This window comes from Podarcis tiliguerta, assembly GCF_965153285.1.
Source record: "Podarcis tiliguerta genome assembly, chromosome: 16".
Lineage (NCBI taxonomy): Eukaryota > Metazoa > Chordata > Lepidosauria > Squamata > Lacertidae > Podarcis > Podarcis tiliguerta.
In genome coordinates, this window is record NC_139549.1 from 11,573,603 (window position 1) to 11,592,944 (window position 19,342).

General features: G+C 45.9%; 1 protein-coding gene across 1 annotated transcript; it reads right to left on the bottom strand.

Moving 5' to 3' along the window:
* Positions 1 to 12,475: 12,475 nt before the first annotated feature.
* LOC310667200 (mediator of RNA polymerase II transcription subunit 22-like) lies at positions 12,476 to 13,806 on the bottom strand. The gene has a single exon (XM_083418906.1). It carries the CDS (start codon positions 13,208 to 13,210, stop codon positions 12,725 to 12,727), a length of 486 nt encoding a protein of 161 aa, XP_083275032.1. The 5' UTR covers positions 13,211 to 13,806; the 3' UTR covers positions 12,476 to 12,724.
* Positions 13,807 to 19,342: the final 5,536 nt, after the last annotated feature.

Below are 19,342 nucleotides of genomic sequence, written 5' to 3' on the forward strand. Positions count from 1 at the left end.
AGAGATCCAGCTTCCTTTTGAAATTCATTTGCATTAGAGGCCTGTGTATATCATCATCACCATCTTATTTGTTTCCACCTTTCCATAGCTAAAACCATGATCTAGGTGGCTTTGTTGTTGTTTAGTCGTTTAGTCATGTCCGACTCTTCGTGACCCCATGGACCAGACCACGCCAGGCACTCCTGTCTTCCACTGCCTCCCGCAGTTTGGTCAAACTCATGCTGGTAGCTTCGAGAACACTGTCCAACCATCTCACCCTCTGTCATCCCCTTCTCCTTGTGCCCTCCATCTTTCCCAACATCAGGGTCTTTTCCAGGGAGCCTTCTCTTCTTATGAGGTGGCCAAAGTATTGGAGCCTCAGCTTCAGGATCTGTCCTTCCAGTGAGCACTCAGGGCTGATTTCCTTCAGAATGGAGAGGTTGGATCTTCTTGCAGTCCATGGGACTCTCAAGAGTCTCCTCCAGCACCATAATTCAAAAGCATCAATTCTTCGGCGATCAGCCTTCTTTATGGTCCAGCTCTCACTTCCATACATCACTACTGGGAAATCTAGGCGGCTTACAACATGTAAAAAAAGTTTACATATTTACAGACATAACAAAAGTAGTCATGAACAATAAATAAAGCACATCAGGAAGCGCACAACCAAACTGAATAATTTCAACAGAAATCATATGTATAGCGTAGTAAGATCTAAAAATAAAGATGCAAAAAATTAAAATCAGTAACACAAAACCACATAAACAATGCCCCAGCCCAAGAGTGTGTTCAGTGACCTCACCTTTTCCAGGTGGAGTGGGTTGTCTTCCTTTCCATCACACTTCCATTTACTCTGAATTCAGTGTTCTCCCATCGCTGGTTTGGAAGTAGTGCACAGAAAACATGAGCCAAAATCCATATCGATCCTGTCATTTTTTAAAAATGAAATATTGCATACTGGTGTGTTTCTGCCCAGACTGGCTTTGATCCAAATTGAGAAAAAGAACAACCCAGATGCATGCTAAGCCTGTAATATGTTCTCAGACTTAATTAAGGGCAAAAGAGTTAATGACTAAGCAGCCCATAAGAACTTAAGAACTTACAACTGATTTTTTCATTATTAAACTTGACCGCATGCCTTTGCTTTGGGTCAGGTAACATAATCAAAACAATGTTTTTCCTACATGCACACACACTCTTTTTAATCAAACATGGATTACCTCAGGAACATAGGGAGACGCTTTATACGAAATGAAAACATCAGCCCACCTGGCTTTGTATTGTCCACACTGACTGGCAGCAACTGACTGGGTTTCAGAGATGGTTCTCTCAGTCCTACCTGCAGATTCTGAGGACTGAACCAGGGACCTTTTTCTACTTGAGAGTTGACAGCAGCCCAAAGTGTGAATATCTATTATTATTATAATTAATAATAATACTAAAATCCTTAATATGAAATGATGGTGGGGTTTTTGTTATTCATATATTAGCTCCCTTTCATTCCTTTTTTTAAAAAAAATGTTATATATATTGTCCTTACCCTCCCCCCACTTAGTTATATTTGTGAATATAATTTTTTTTTTTTAAAAAAAAAAGGGTCTATCAACTGATAGCGGGGGTGGAATTATGTTCAACTAGAAGGGAGAAGAACCTGAGACTCTCTAGATGTTGCTGGACTTAAGACTCCTATCCTCCCGAACAACTGGCCATGCCATTTGGAGCTAATGGGATAGATAAAAACGTGGGGAAGTTAATGTGTGAGCACACACCTCCCTTCCAACTTCCACACCCACCCTCCACACACTTTGTCCCCGTTCTAGACAGTGATTGTGGCCTGAGTAAGGCGGGCTGTCATTCACAGAACGCCAAAGGAAGAAAGGGTGGGAGGAATAGAGGCAGTGGTACTTAGGCCCCGTCAGCTAACGGTTGCTAGGCAACCTGCAGGCTGCGATGCTTTCTGCCCTTGCAGCTCTCTGCCTGTGGTTGCTAGGCAACCCAATATCCATGCTGCCCTGACCACCTCTAGGGCAGGGCAGGGCTAGGCTGTGAAGGTCAGCGCCCTCACAGGGCCTACTCAAAGAGTAGACTGTGCTCTGGCACTGATGTCCCGAGTTCAAAACGCACGCAGGCCGCACCCCTGGTGGAGGGCAGGCATAAATGGCTACTTCAAATGTCCTGAAGTGTCTTGATCCTTTTTTGGCTTCCCATTTGGATGCTTTTTTTAAAAAGTGCTTTTTTATTTTATTTTTTATGTGCTGGAAGCCACCCAGAATGGCTGAGGAAACCCAGATAGGCGGGATATAAATAATAAAATTGTTATTTTATTTTTTACAACTGACAATTGACACATGTACATGTTTTCCTAAATCAGGGGACACCAATGTGGTCCCCTCCTGGATGCTAACTCCCATTACCCCAGCCGGCATGGCCAGTGGTCAGGGATGATGGGAATTGTAGTCCAACAATATCTGAGGGCATCACATTCAATACCCTCATCCAAATTTCTGCCTACCAGCAGCTGCCTATTCAGGGCCAGATTAAGGCCCTAAGCACTGAAAAGATATGGTTCCCCCCATATGTAATTCAAAATGAAAGCAATGCTAAACCGTACAATAAAAAATTGTTTTTTAAAATCACACAAAACTGAGATGCATGCTGAAATTAAAGCAGCGACGTCTAGATGACGACTTTGATGCTTTTTTAAATATCAAATGTCAAATTCTTCAATAATTTTTTCTTTCGCTGCTGCTCTTAGCTGACACCCTAAGCACGTGCCAAGCCTGTTTATTGGGTAATTCGGCACTCTCTGTCAATTTGATTTAAATATACTGACCCTGTGGAGTGGGGGGAGGAGCAGATCCAGGGCAGGATTTGGGTGGTTGGGAAGGATCATCAAAAATGGGGGCAGAGTGAAGACTGAACATGACAGCTTATGTGGGTGAAGGCTGGCACCATCCCGAGTTTATTGGCTCTTAAGAACCAAAACTACCTAGTAGCTGGCAAATGATTGTTATATTGTTCAGGCCTGTGAAACATGGGCAGGATAACCTGTGGTCCTTCAGATTCTGTAGGACTGCAGCTCCCTCTATCCCTAGCCAATGGGCCATACTTGTGGGGTTAATGGGAGCTGCAGTCTGACACTCTGACCTAACCAATGGCTAATTGGCTGAGGGATCTGTAGTCCTCTTTGTAGTGGTGTCTGCTGCCGGGGGACACAGAAGCCGTGGTCCTCTGTCTCCTTCAAACAACAGTTGCTGAGTTATACCGTGCTGAACAGGGTCATTTCAGTCATGTCAGGGGTCGCCAATGTGGTGACCTCCAGCTGTTGTTGGACTCTGATCCCCATCAGCCTCAGCCAGCGTGACCAATGTTCAGCGTTGATGGGAGTTGTAGTCCAGTGAGAAGGTTGTTAGCGTCCATTTCTCTTGAAAGACAATGGAGCACATCTCTGGGGGCCAAGTCAAACTGTTGTAAGCCAAAAATAGCTTATCTCCTGAGATTTTTGACTTACAACAAAACTGCTTGATAACCACAGTGCCAGCTATGACCGTAACTCATAACTGCTGCCTTCTGCATGGTTTTTGCTGCATTAGAAGCACCAAAATGACCTCTCTGGGGCGCATGTCTGGGCAGTGTGTATGGAGGTCCTGGGCTGCCCAGATGACAAGACCCCCTTCTTAGCATCTCTGATGTGGTCCAAAGGAAAGCAGAGCAAGACATTTGGCAGGAGTGGCCAGAAGGAGGTGTACAGTGGTACCTCGGGTTAAGTACTTAATTCGTTCCGGAGGTCTGTTCTTAACCTGAAGCACCACTTTAGCTAATGGGGCCTCCTGCTACTGCCGCGCCGCCGGAGCACGATTTCTGTTCTCATCCTGAAACAAAGTTCTTAACCCGAGGTACTATTTCTGGGTTAGTCTGTAACCTGAAGCGTATGTAAGCTGAAGCGTATGTAACTCGAGGTACCACTGTACAAGGCCCCAGCCAACCATCTTAGGGACTCCACTCTGTTTTTGTGTAGGGTTTTCTTTTCCCAAAGATGTCCCACAAGACAGCGGGTATGGATTTTTCCTCGGGGTTTACTCCCGAAGCCTTCTTCGCAGATTAGTACAGCCGCAAGGCAGTGAAGGTTTAGGATGAGAGTTTTCCTCCTCCTAGATGAGCTACCTTCCCAGGTGACGAGTCCTACCTGCCCCTCACTTCCCTCTACAGAGAAACTGCCTTCCTGACCATTGGACCCACTATTGGTCTTGTCCACTCAAATCTCCAGAACCTGTCTTCCCGTGCAGGGGAAGCCTCTAATTCATTGAGGGTTTGAGACCCATCGGCTCCCCTCACCTGGTTTATTCTTTTATCTGCCTGAACCATCCGTTTTCTTGGATGTCCACAAACTCTAGAATAATAATAATAACATTTTATTTATATCCCGCCCTCCCCAGCCGAAGCCGGGCTCAGAGCGGCCAACAATAAGGGAGGGAGGAAAACTTTATATCCACTTTCTCCTTTCCTAGCATAACTTTATAAACTTCTTTTTTTAAAAAAAAAAAATTAAATTAAATTTTCCATTTTAACAATCCAATCAAATCACATTAAATATTCCAAATTATACAAATACATATTATATAGTCCAAATATTCCGCCAAATTATAAATTTTTATTGGGACTTCCCATGCTTCAAGTTCGGTGGGGCTTTGATCATCTTATATCTCTACTGCCTTGAGTTTCCAATAGTTCCTAAAAATCTTCCTGTTTTTCCCCTCCCTTCCTTCTTTCATGGCCTCTCAGTTGTTTCCACAGGCGAGTTGAAGTAAACAATGATATGCTTCTGTGTGAAATTAGTATGCTTGACTCTCCCACTATTGCAGCTGGTAAGCCTATTGTTTGCAGTATATCCTCACACTCTGGTGTTTATGCTGAATCAATCCAAAAGTCCATTTCACCGCTGGCAGACGCCATCTTCTCTCACAGACCGGTTGCATCAAGCATTAGCCTTTCCAGGGAAGATTTGCCAAGTTGGACTTGGAAGTGCAGCTATAATAACAAATTAAGAGCTCACCTCCCCCTATAACTTCTATCATGTTGCTGCTTATTTGCCTTTTCTCTGAGCTAAGAAGTCCGAAACACTGCAACCTTCCCCTGCAGCAGGGTTGCTCCACCCTCTCGATCACTTTTGCGCAAATGTCCGCTACGGTGCCATTCCCTACAGTGTTTTCAATGCGTGCACCTGTTGATTCTCCACACAGACAAAGCGGGGAGTGCCAAGAAGGTGGTAGAAGCAGAAGAAGAGGAAGTAGACATTGACCTGAATGCGCCCGAGACGGAGAAGGCCGCCCTCGCCATCCAGGGGAAGTTCCGGCGCTTCCAGAAACGGAAAAAGGACCCCAGTCCCTGAACGGCAGCAGCTGCAGCAGCACCAAACCCACCTCTCCCGTCTCCCATGCCACCCCCCACCCCTCTGCCACGAGACACAGCCTGCCTTACCCTAACGTCCCCTTATCCTACCCATATTAGGTGGGGCTAGTGGTATTTATTTTTTTGCACGTACTGTAATATATTCAAAGCAAGGGTGGGGCTTGGACCCTCTCCGGAGTTTGGGGAGGGGGGTAACAAACAAAACAGGGGGCTACCCTCGAGCTCACGTGCCACACACCCACGGGAGGGTGCTCCCACTTTCCAATAGCCATGATGATAGCCGCGTAGCCAATGTCCCTTCACTGAAAGCCATTGAGAAAGCACTAGATTGCAGTGGGCAGGGTGGGGAGAGGCAGGGAAGAGAAGGGGCCAGGCCAGCCTTGGGACAGAGGTAGAGAAGATAGCCATTGCTAGACTTGTAATATTTAAATGCGTTTTTAAACAATGTCTGCACTTTGAAAAATTAGCCTGCTGCTACCCCCCCACTGCGGTTTGGCGGGTCAGGTCAGACTTGCCCACTGCCCAATTCAGGGTTTGTTTGTTTCTTTGCTAGTAAACAAAATGAAAAGCCTTATAGCTGCTCTTCCCCCACCCCCTCCAATATATAGAGATATATAGATATATAATTCTAATAATAGTTTTTTATTTATATGCTACCTATCTGACTTTGGGTGGCTTCCAGCAAAATATAAAAATACCATAAAACATTAAAAACTTCCATATACAGGGCTGCCTTCAGATGTCTTCTAAAAGTCATGTATTTGTTTATCTGTTTGGCATCTGATGAGACGGCATTCCACATATATTTGGGATCAGGAAAGCAATTCCTATTAGAAATGGCAAATTAAAAAGCCATTCTGAGAACATTCATAGGGTAACTATGAACTATCCACATAAGTTATTTACAGGTTTTGTGCTCCGAAACTGAACACCATAGTATTAGATCCAAACATTAATGGCATGAAAGCCACCATTGAGACACGATCCACAAGTCCCACCCCCCGCCAGCCCCAGTGTGCAAAACACACCTCACGTGAAATAAGAGCAAATGTTCAGATTTCAAAATCATCAATACTGAGATAGCCAAACTTGTCAAGTTTTGAATCTCTCATTTTTTAAATATTATTGCATATTTATTCCAACTGTTCCTCCAGAGAGCTCAAGGTGGCTTGACACGGCTCTCCCCTTCTCCATATTATCCTCACAAAAACCTAGAGAAATTTAACATACGCAATTAAGATATGATCTGCCAGAGGTCAGCTGCAAGCCAGTGAAAGAATCTGCCAAGAGAGCAAATTCCATCTAGCTTTATGCTACTTGAGCGTTCCCCGAAATTCTAATAGACTTAATAGACATCTGATCTCTTGCATACTATATCTCCCCCCCCCCGAATATACTCAATTCCTGCAGACGTGACAAAAAAACAACCCTTCATCGATTCCTTAAACCATTACCACAACAGCTACTAATTCAGAGCCATTTGCTAAGACTCAGAAGTAGTGAGAAGGGAGTAAAAGATCTGAACTAAGAATGGAAATTTACTGGTCCAGATAATTGGATTAAAACTGGGGCTGCATATTCACCATACATTTAAACACCCTCCCAAAAGAATCCTGGGAACTGTAGTTTAAGGGTGCTGGGAATTGTAGCTTGGGGTGAGTTCAGCAAACTACAGTTCCCGGGATTATTTGAGGAAAGCAATGTGCTTCAAAACTATGGTGCATAACGCAGCCTGGGCTACAGAAAACTGAAACAGATCTGCTCCCACAAGACGGGGAGAGGGAAGGGGCAAATCCTTAAACCATCAGCAATTTTTAATTCCAGCGGGTCTCATTTCCCTATTACCAAGCCCTGAGCTAAACCTACAGCCCAATGACAAGGGCCCCGCAATCCCACCGACGGGAAAGGACTGTCCTTCGCGAGATCCACGCGCCCTCTGCTCCAGGGCCAGCCTGCTGTTGGGCCAGAACCCGCTACAAAGATGGCCGCCACATAACTCTCGAGCACTGGCAAGCCGCTCCACCACCCCTACTCTGGTTGCGGAAAACCTCCAACGGGCCCCTCTGCAAATGGCAATCAGCGTCACCACGGGGCACTGACAGAAGCTGCTTTGTGGATTGACTTTTAGCATGTTAATAAAATAATCAGGGGGAAAATGGTTGTGCCTGGTTTTTATCCTATATCTATCTATCTATCTATCTATCTATCTATCTATCTATCTATCTATCATCTATCTATCTATCTATCATCTATCTATCTATCTATCTATCTATCATCTATATCTATCTATCATCTATCTATCATCTATCTCTATCTATCATCTATATCTATCTATCTATCTATCTATCTATCTATCTATCTATCTATCATCTATCTATCATCTATCTATCTATCTATCTATCTATCTATCTATATCTATCTATCTATCTATCTATCATCTATCTATCTCTATCTCTCTCTCTCTATCTATCATCTATCTATCTATCTATCTATCTATCTATCTATCATCTATCTATCTATCATCTATCTATCTATCTATCTATCTATCCTCTCTCTCTCTCTCTCTCTCTCTCTCTCTCTCTCTCTCTCTCTCTCACTTGTGGAGTCTATTTGAGTCCAAATATGGGCTGCTATGTGGAGCACTCCAAAACCTACTCAGGCCCACAAGAACAGATGATCTCAAGAAACTTTTGCAGAAGCCAGGCAGCTATCACATGACCTGGTCTGGCCTGGTGTTGGCCAGACTCCAAACATATTTGACCCCCACCCCCAGCCTGAGGTTCCCCACCTCTGCCCTATACTGGGCCAAACAGTAGTACAGTCAAACTTCAGTTGTCAAACATAATCCATTCTGGAAGACCGTTCAACTTCCGAACCAAAAGCGGAAGCCTTGATACAATAGGGAAACTCAAAACGGAAGGCGCACAGCTCATTCGGCTTCCAAAAATCGTTCAAAAACTGGAGCAGTTGCTTTCGGCGTTCAGGAACCAAGGTTTGGCTGTAGAGGCCCAGAACTTAAAGCCCCGCCGCTTTAAAATTGCTGAGGGCCTCGGTAAGTCACTTAATGGTTTTCCTCTCCCTGTTGTAGCCTGATTTACTGCGCTAGATGCCACATAGTTTTTAATTGCATTTCCTTTCCTACACTGCATTTTGTGGCATAAACATTCGAATCCCACAGAAAACAATCTGAGACACAATAAACAAATGATCCAATGCAATATGAGAAACTGAAAGAAGCAATGCAAATATAATTGAAAAACAGGATCTGACTATTTCATGAGCTATGCCCATTCACAACCTCTGCTCCCCTATCTGCTGACCCCTAGCCAGGGTGCTTTGGGCAAAGGACTTTAAAGCAACCCCTGTGCTCTTGTTTGAGGCTGAAATCCAGCAGCATTGTTTCTCCCACCCCCACTGGCTGATGTGACAGGACAGTGATCCTGCTGGTTCTGGGTGTGCAAGAGCGCACTCCTGCGCATCTGAAACTGCTCAGTTCAACCACAAAGGGCAGACAACAAAAAGCTGATAATGAAGAGTCTCTTTCCTTTGAAAGGAAGAAAAAAAAAATATCTCTTCCCATTATCAGTATCTTGCTGCCTGCTGTGAGCTTTGAAGTCCTGACACATGGAGCCAAAAAAATTCTACGCTGATGATGTATAAAGATACATGGTGCACTGTGCTATAATCGGGAACTAGGCATAAGTCAGTGGCAGAGCACAGGCAGGCAGAAGGTCTCAGATTCAATCCCTAGCATCTCCCTCCAGGTAGGGCTGAGAATATCCGATGTGAAACCTGTGGCTGCTGCTGCCAGCCAGTGTAGTAACACTGTGCCAGGTGGACCAATAGTCTGATTCAGTATAAAAAGCTTCCTGTTTCAAAGGCTGCTAACTCAGTGGCAAAGCATCTGCTTTGAACCTGGGACCTTCTGCATGCAATAATTGCTGGGACCAGGAATTATGCTTGCCTGCAACCTTGGGGAGCTGCTGCCAGTCAGAGTCGACAATACTGAGCATGATGGGCTAACAGTCCCGACTCCACACAAGACAGCTTCCTGATCATGTGAGACTGCAGTGCTCAATACAGAGCGCTCATAAAGCAAGTGAGAGACATTAAAATTATCATTGGCAGAAATGCTACTGAAACAGCAATGCACACAGATTTGGACCAATGAAAATGCATTTTTTCACTGTCTTTTCTTCTCTTTCTTTGGCCCCCGCCCCAAAATACAGTCCCCCTCTCCACAAGCGTGCTAATTTAAATACAGTGGTACCTCGGGTTAAGTGCTTAATTCGTTCCAGAGGTCCGTACTTAACCTGAAACTGTTCTTAACCTGAAGCACCACTTTAGCTAATGGGGCCTCCTGCTGCTGCCGCGCCATGGGAGCACGATTTCTGTTCTCATCCTGAAGCAAAGTTCTTAACCTGAAGCACTATGTCTGAGTTAGCAGAGTCTGTAACCTGAAGCGTATGTAACCTGAAACATATGTAACCCGAGGTACCACTGTATGCAACATCAGAGCAACTGATATGAACAACTTTGGCTGTGATGTTATTCCAAAGGAAAGACTTGAATTTGGTTGTCGCAACAATACCCTCCACAGTTCAGGAACGAGACAAGTAGCCGGCTGGTTCGTTGCGTGCAGATCCGCAGCTCTTCTGAAGAAGCACTTCATGTGACAGAGAAAATTAAGGCAAGCCATCTTTTCTGCGGCCTCCTCTGGGACCCAGCCCTGCTCCAGAACACATGCTCTGCGAAACCCCAAACCCCCTTTGCCAATCTGCTCACGCAGATGGGTATTTTTACTCGGGAAGGAGAAAACATCAAAATATTGTCAAGGCCCGCCTGGCGCATTCAGCAGGATGCCAGCCATCTTGATACTGCGAGGAGAATCTCCCTCCAGAGGCCCAGAGTCAAGGAATAATACAGAAGCATATGGGTGCCCCCACCTCACAAAAACAGTTAGTGTGGGTTAACAAAAACTATAAGGGGTGTTCAGTGTTGGTTCTACTCAAAGTAGCCATTGACTAACCAGTAAAAAGGTAAAGGGACCCCTGACCATTAGGTCCAGTCGTGGCCGACTCTGGGGTTGCGGCGCTCATCTCGCTTTATTGGCCGAGGGAGCCAGCATACAGCTTCCAGGTCATGAGCCAGCATGACTAAGCCGCTTCTGGCGAACCAGAGCAGCGCACGGAAACGCCGTTTACCTTCCTGCTGGAGCGGTACCTATTTATCTATTTGCACTTAGACGTGCTTTCGAACTGCTAGGTTGGCAGGAGCAGGGACCGAGCAACGGGAGCTCACCCCGTCGCGGGGATTTGAACCGCCGTGGGGATTCTGATCCGCAAGTCCTAGGCTCTGTGCTTTAACCCACAGCGCCACCCAGTAACTGGCCACTAATCATTTGCAATCACCTTGGCTAATATTACTAATAATATTATCACAACTTCGAAGACAACCAGCCCCTCCCTCCTCCCTGCGTTCTCTCAAGCAAACCATATAATCTCTGCCTCTGCAGGGACACCCCCACAGGTCTTGTCTTATAGCGTCAACGTGCTGGCTTGGAAACAATTGTTTGTTGATTAAAAATACTCTGATTAAACTACGTGACTTTAAAAACAACGACTGACGTTTCTAGTCCTTATGGAATTTCATTCCTGGGTGGCGGTGAATCAATTAGCTTCCCAGCTACTGTACTGGGGAAAATGCCCCATGGCCTCTGAACTAACGGAGGCTAAATCCTGGGAACTATTTTGGGTACCAGCGATCGTCAGCCCTGCAGCATAGGAAATGAGTGTATCTGAGCAAATACAGCGTTTATCCTTCAATGGAAATAGGAAATACTGCACAGTAACTTCCAGACAAGCTTAAAGGAAAGTAGCCGTAGGTCTGGTGCGGATCATAATAACCCCAATGCCTTTATAGCTTACAGTGTTTGCATTGTGCACATTTGTTTCTCAAATCTGTTTATTTGATCTATAATTCGATAATTATGATGCACTGTTCTCAAAAGTCTCTTTTTAATGCTTTTTAATGGCTATTTTATATCATCTATGTTGTTTTTATTAAACGGCATACAGGCCTCCCTAAAAAAACGTAATAAATATCTGTACAGCTCTTCCAAAGGCGGCTGCCACAACCCTAGACAGCCCCAAATCCCCAAGAGGCTGCAGCGCAACTCTAGACAGCAATTTCTCCAGGAGCGAAATCGATCACGGGCTCTGACACGTCTTACAAATATCCCAACCCGATCGATGGCGCCCTATTCCGGAGGAGTGATAAATCCCGCCGGGATCGATAGGCGGGAGTAAACAGGGCCTGGATCCAGCCGCAAAACCGAGACTTGCAGGCTCGGTAAATCCAAGATCCTCTTCATCCGATGCCCTTGCCCGCCTCCGCCCTCTACTGTACAAGCCGGGCGCGCTTTTTCAAACTACCCGTCTCCAAACCGAGCACCCAGAGCGCTAGATCGCTTGCTTGGCATGCAGAAATCGCCGGCATCTCCAGGTAGGGCAGGGAGAAGACCCCGGGGAACGCTGCTGCTGCTGCTGCCAGTCAGTGTGGACAATACTGGACCAGATGCAGCAACAGTCCGACTCGGTACAAATCCACCTTCCTAATCCACACGGCGCACGATGCGCTCAGCTGCGTCCCGTGGCGCACAATTCGGGGAAGGAAGACACACACCCCAAAACAAAGCTCATAGATATTGCTTTGGGGTGTCAGCAGGGGGTGGGGGAAACCAGCTTACCTTGCATGATGGCACTTCTAGCCAAGCTGAGAGCGCAGAGTCGGCGCAAGCGACCTCTCCAAAATCCCCCTTGCACTAAAAAAAACCCAACGATCGGTAGCAAGGACTCTCCGGAACAAGAAATAAGGGCGAAGGCCCGATGTGGGCCGGGAGGGTGGAGGTGAAGGAGGCCACGCCTGGGCAGCTTTGCAAGGCGGAGCAGGGTGGGATCCGAGTTGGCAAGGTGATCAGCGAGCGGAGGAAGCCGCCAAACGCTAAACGTGATCCAGCCTTGTAAAGCTGGGGTCTTCCTCAGTTTGCAGCTGTGTTGGAAATTGGTGTTGTTGTTTTTTTTGCATGTATAAAAATTGACTTTATTCAAACAATTTATTAACAATTAGAGGAATATACATTTTTACAATTAACACCCCCCACAAAATCCTACTTTTAACAACGCCACAAACATGTTGCAATCAAGTGTTCAGGTGAACTGGCACCACCAGACCGTTCAACTGTCAAAATGCCTCAAAGCTGGGGAGAATTGCGGGCTCCCTTTTCAGGCCTGCTCCATCAGGCCTTCTCCATGCATGGCAGCCACCAGAGGCATGGCTAGGCCATGGTTGGCTCCTGTCTCCAATATGCTTCACACAGCGGGAGGTTGTTGGTGTCACACAGACTGTAGCCGGAAGAGTAATATTCTTCCTCCATCACATAGAGGTCTATGGAGATCTCATCACGCAGGGCAATCAGCTTCTTGTCGCATTCCTCCTGAAGGCTGCGCAACTGCTGGTTCCCATTGTTGATGGCTTCATTGATGGAAGGGAAGTCATTGAGGATCAGGAACTGCTTTAGGTCAGAGACAAGCTTCATAAGAGACTCACCAGCCCGAACAATATTTGCAGCTCTGACATACATCTCGCAGTTGTCCTGCTCACCTTGGGTTGCCCGAGAAACTTGGGTTTCTTCCTCAATCTTGGCAGTTTTGATTATCTCTCTGAAGTTATCCATGACCGACTTGATGTCATCTTTCAGCCTCTTGTTGTAAGACTGAAGGAAGGTTTCCTTGCTCTGGGGGAGCATGCGCTGCTGCGACATTGTGGTGGCAAGGAGACAATCTTAAGTGTTATAGAAAAAAACGCTCCTTTCCCCTTATGGTGTATCCAAGAGCCCGTATAGAGTCCTTGAGTAGGTTCCCTGAATAATGGTGTGCAAGCCCTTATATAGACTTTTGAAATTGCCCATCCTGTAGCTCAAGACCCCCCCCCCCAAAACATCATACATACATCACAGGAGGAGGCGGTCCCCAACAGAATCCTGTTTATCAAGATAGCTGACAATCGTCACTGACTGCTCCACCTGGGCAGCCCAGCCATGCCTTTTGAGATGCTAAATGCTTAGTTCCTGAATGCAGGTCACAGGCTCACCCTATTCATACACAAATACACCCTCAAGACAGGATTTGAGTAAAGAGACAATAAGGAAGTTTTCTCATTTTCTTCCTCACTGCAGAGGAATATTTGAGGTCACTGGCAGAGTCAAAATGGCTTCAGGATTGCTCTCCTGTACTATTACAGACACATGGTTTATATACTTAAGTGTTTGCCTTGTACATTTATGAATGTTTATTTTATATTTGGGACCTTTGAATTCTTATAACATTCGCTTACTCAGTACATGTAATCCTCAAGACAGGCAGCCATTTTTCCTTTGACTCTTGCGAATAAGTCCTCCTTCATTGGCTACGTCCAATTCATGGGGCGGAGGAAAGGAAAAGGGAAAAAAAAGAAAGATGGCCAGTAAACAGGAGTGAAAAGGATTGGGAACACCATGCAGGTGTTAGAATTGTAGAATTGAAAGGGACCCTGAGAATCATCTAGCCCAAGCCCTGCAATGCAAGAATATGCAGCTGTCCCATACAAGGACTGAACCTGCAACCTTGGCATTTATCAGCACCATGCTCTAGCCAGCTAAGCTATCTTAGCCAGCTAGTCTTATGCTGTTCAAAAAATAATAATTCATTTTTAGTGTGTGAGAGCCCAGAAGCAGAGACTGGTCCTTTAGCTCTTCATACTTGGGATTCTGGGCACATCCAGAGTACAGACTGAGATCTCCTGTGTTATGGTAAAATCTGGGTGCGAGGCTGCTCTGCCACCCAGCTCGTCGGACTAAGTCCGCGGGTCCCTGCGGAGGAAAATGAGTTCAGCCGGAGACAGGAGCAAACTGCAGAAGATCCATGTTTATTGCGCAACAGGTTCGAGGTGAGATTGAACAGCGAGAAAGGGGTGACATGAACTTTTGAAACTTCCCTCCATGTCCCAGAAGTGCAAAATACAGCCCAGTTACATCATGAATACATTAAGAAGAGGTTGGGTTACACAGGATTAACATATGGAGGAGGGAGGGGGGAATATGCAGAGCTGGAGATATGCGCAGATAAGCACATCCTGAGTACCGGTGATGAGAAGACAATGGTCCATGTATGCATAGTCTGCCACCTGGCATTGCCCAGAGGAAAGGCTTGGCAGAGTGATTTGACAGGATTAGGGTCTTGACACCTTGCTTGAGGGATTATGGAGGACAGGGGAGGTGTCATGGAGTCCTAGAGAAATTGAGCAAATTGGCATGTTGATTTTCTATGAATTTTATAGATTTTAGTCCCTTTTGACATTGACAATTGGAAATAAATGGATATATTGTAGCAAAGAAGGAGGTGAAGAAGACATGCCCCCCCCCTTCCGTATCACCTGGCTCAGGCTGGGTGGACAAAGTGGGAGCAGTTTACTACTTTAAAGGATTGGTTTTCCCCTTGGGTGTTGGTACTGTCAGAACCTCAAGGAAATGCTGTCTGGGTTTTGAGGTTGGGTTTACTGGTTTACATACCTGGTGGGGTGTGTCAGAATTTTGATAATCTGTACTTCTTTCCAGTCAAGTTGGATTCTGGCACATAAGAAGTAATGACATCATCAGGAGCGGACTTTAGGGCAGAAGTCTAAACCCCCTTGCAGGAGAGCAAGCAGGAGTGGCCCCCAGACATCGCAGGGCTGAAGTACCACAAGTAAAGTTATACACATTATAATCTAAATTTTGGGGTTCCGCTAAGACCAGGTGTTGCCTGAAGCATCACCAATTAGTAGTAGACTAAGGTCAGGAGAACATGATTGAATACCTTTTATCTCCCTGCTTTCTCCTGACAGGCTGCTGAGTGCAGTGCCTCTTATCTCCTGGTTCCTTTGAAATGAAAAGTGAAAAAAACACAAATGGAGAGTGCCAGACAGGCTCTTTTGACCACTTTACATTTCCAGCTAGGAGAGAGCAAAAAAAACACACCTATCAGCCTCTGTAGATGTTATGCCCTGATCTTAAGTGAGTCAAAATGAAGGATAAATAAAATAAGAAAATTGTCCAGTAGCACCTTAGAGATTTAGTTGGTTTGTTCTGGGTATAAGCTTTCATGTGCATGCACACTTCTTCAGATACACTGAATGAAGGATGTTTCAGATTGTTGCTATTCTGCAGATTAATCACATACAGACCAGTTAGTTAATTAAAGTGGATTTTTCGCTGGTATGCAACAAACCTTCCAGTTTCCCCCCTTTTTGCATGCAGGATGTCCCAGTTTCAATCCCCACCATCTCCAGGTAGATCTGGGAATGTCACCTGCCTGAAGCCGTGGAGAAGCCACTGCCAGTCACTGTGGACAGTACGGAGCTAGAATCATAGAATCGTAGAGTTGGAAGAGACCCCAAGGGTCATCTAGTCCAACCCACTTCAAGGCAGGAATCTCAGCTAAAGCATCCATGGCAGATGGCCACCCAACCTCTGCTTGGAAACCACCAAGGAAGGAGAATTCACCACCTTCTAAGGAAGTCTGTTCCACTGCTGAACAGCTCTTGCTGTCTGAAAGTTCTTCCTGATGCTTAGTCGAAGTCTCCTTTCTTGCAACTTGAAGCCATTGGCTTGAGTTCCTACCCTCCAGAGCAGGAGAAAACAAGTTTGCTCCAACTTCCATGTGACAGCCCTTAAAATATTTGTAAATGGCTATCGTATCTCTTCTCAGTCTCCTCTTTTCCAGGCTAAACATACCCAGCTCCTTCAAGCGTTCCTCACAAGGGTACATGGGCCAGTTTCCTATACAGTGGTACCTCGGGTTACAGACGCTTCAGGTTACAGACGCTTCAGGTTACAGACTCTGCTAACCCAGAAATAGTACCTCGGGTTAAGAACTTTACCTCAGGATGAGAACAGAAATCGCGCAGCGGGAGGCCCCATTAGCTAAAGTGGTACCTCAGGTTAAGAACAGTTTCAGGTTAAGAACGGACCTCCAGAACAAATTAAGTACTTAACTCGAGGTACCACTGTATTCTTATTTGTATCAGGCATTCATGTGGAACCATGAAAACCGGGATCTTACTTTATTTTAGGAGAAGGACCCTAACTCAGCCGAAGAGCATCTGTCCTGCATGCACAAAGTTCCAGACTCAATCTCCGGCATCTCCATGTAGGCCTGGGAAAAGATTTCAGTCTGCAATGCTGGAGAACTGCTGCCATTCAAGTCTAATACCGAGCTGAGAGGACCAATCCTCTGGCTTGCTATAAGGCAGCTTTCCATGCATAGCTTCATGGCTTGTTAAAAGAAAAGTTGGTGTCTCTGGTTGGAAACCTTCCAGCTCCCAGGAGCGAGAGGATCTCCCCTTCTTGCTGAGCTTGTTTTCCGGTGACTGCCTTCCGACTGAAGCCAGCTAGCAAACGCATTTAGATGTGCTAATAGGACGCTCTTGGGGGTTGCAATGTAATCAAGTTGGTGTCCGTAATTGCATTAACTAGCCTGAGCTAATTGGACAGGCCCCTAGTTGGTGATGATGTAGGAGTGACTCAACCCGGGTTTCCATTTCTTAAGCGGAGAGCTTGCACTGCAGCTAGGAGAGCGTAGAACAGCACCGACTGTTTCCAGTCCCCTGTAGAAAATCTTTACGTTTTTGTGTCAATGATCAAAATGTTCTGACAGCCCTCCCTTAAGTCCTCTTCTTTCACCTGTCAGTTCTTCCTGGGTCTTGTTTCAGCCTGTTGCCCCTTCCCTATACAACATTTGACAATCTGCTGCGGGTCAATCACACAAGCTTAACTGCTATTTTCTAGCCCTTGTGTCAAGATTATGCTTACCAGGCAACAATGAGTGCAGTATTTGCTGGGAGATGGAGGGACAGCTGTCCCAATGATGGGCTTCAGCCAACATCTGATATAGCCCTTTGCCACTCTGACTTTTAAAGTGGAGAGATAAAAATTGCTTTGTTGGAAGATTATAGCCTTAACCCTTTTCAGCTCTCCCCAGACCACACCCCCTCTTGCTAAATTGCACCCCTCACCAGCTCCCCGCCACACCTTGAATGATTTAGCGTGACCGGAAAATGTTATAATAATTCCAAGGGGCCATAAATAAAACGAATGTTCAGAAGTGCACACAAAAACCACATGCCTGAAACAGTACAGGCGAGCAATCCTGAAGCCATCTTGACTCTTAATGAACTAAGTGTCTTGGAAAAATCTCTCCAAATGGTTCTTTTCACTTGCAAATTCTGTTTTAAGGGTATATTTTGTGTGTGAATAGGGTAGTCCTATGACCTGGATTCAAGAACTAAGGTATTAGCATTTCAAAAGAATGGCCCAGACTGCCCAGTAATGCAATCTGTGACCATTATCAAGTATCTTGACAGACAGGAGATAAGCCACTCTCTTAAATGTCTCTTTCTGTGATATATGCATGGGACTTTAGGGTGGTCTTTGGCTAAGGGGTTGGGCAATTTCTGAAGTTTTAAAAGCTATGCACACCATTGTTCTGGGTCCTCACCTCCTTGCAAGGGGTGGGGAACTCTTATGCAACAGAAAAATAAAGATCTGCCATGCTTTCACAAAACCCTGTCTCTATCCATTCTTGTCTGACTGATGATGGACTTAGGGGGCACTGAGTCCATTGATGGAGAGCTGGGCTGTAAAAGCAAACCCCATTTTTTTCTATAACATCTTGACTTTTGCAACCTAAAGGCACACTCCATTGTCTTCCGAGACATGAATGCCAGCACTTTTGCCTTAACGCCTGGAACGGAATGTGGCCCTCAGTCTAAAAATAGTTCCCGACCCTAACCCACCCACCCCCAACTGCATGGGATAGGTCTTTCTTGGCCTGGGGCACTAGAGAGCTACTGCCAGTCACAGGTCCAGCCCTACCATTAGGCAAAGTGAGGCGGTCACCCCAGGCAGTTGGCAGCCTTAGTTGGAACTGATTCTCTTGGAGCTTGTTTTCTGCTAATTGCCTCCTAATTGAAGCTACCTAGCAAATGCATTTAGATGTGCTAATCGGACTCTCCTGGGGGTTTCAATGTAATCAAGTCAGTGCCCATAATTGTGTTAACTAACTAAAAGGTAAAGGTACCCCTGCCCGTACGGGCCAGTCTTGACAGACTTTAGGGTTGTGCGCCCATCTCACTTAAGAGGCCGGGGGCCAGCGCTGTCCGCAGACACTTCCGGGTCACGTGGCCAGCGTGACGAAGCTGCTCCGGTGAACCGGCACCAGAGCAGCACACGGAACGCATTTACCTTCCCGCTATAAAGCGGTACCTATTTATCTACTTGCACTTAAGGGTGCTTTCGAACTGCTAGGTTGGCAGGCGCTGGGACCGAGCCATGGGAGCGCACCCCGCTGCAGGGATTCGAACCGCCGACCATGCAATCAGCAAGTCCGAGGCGCTGAGGTTTTACCCACAGCACCACCCGCGTCCTGTGTTAACTAACTAGTTTGAGCTAATTGGATGAGCACTTAAGGGTGGTGAGGAGCAAGGCTCAAGCCTGCTTGCTAGCTGCTGCCTTTAATACTGGGACTCATCTCTCATAAAACCAGAACTCTGGGCCAAAACCAATGGAGCTGAATGTTGAAAGATTCAGGACAGACAAAAGGAACACAGTGCATAGTTGAACTATGAAACTGGCTTCCAGAAAATAGAGTGGTGGCCGTCAGATTAGAGGGCTTTAAAACAGGGGGAATGAATAAATTCATGGAGCATAGCACTTGCCGCAATAGCTATATCCTCCCTCCACTGTCAGAGGTAGCAATGTGCCTCTGAATATCCCTGAAATGCAAACAGGGAGAGTTTGTTATTGTGGTCAGGTCCTGCTTTAAACACATTTCAGCTGCTGATATGAATCCTAGAACAGAAAGGAGACCATCTCTGTATA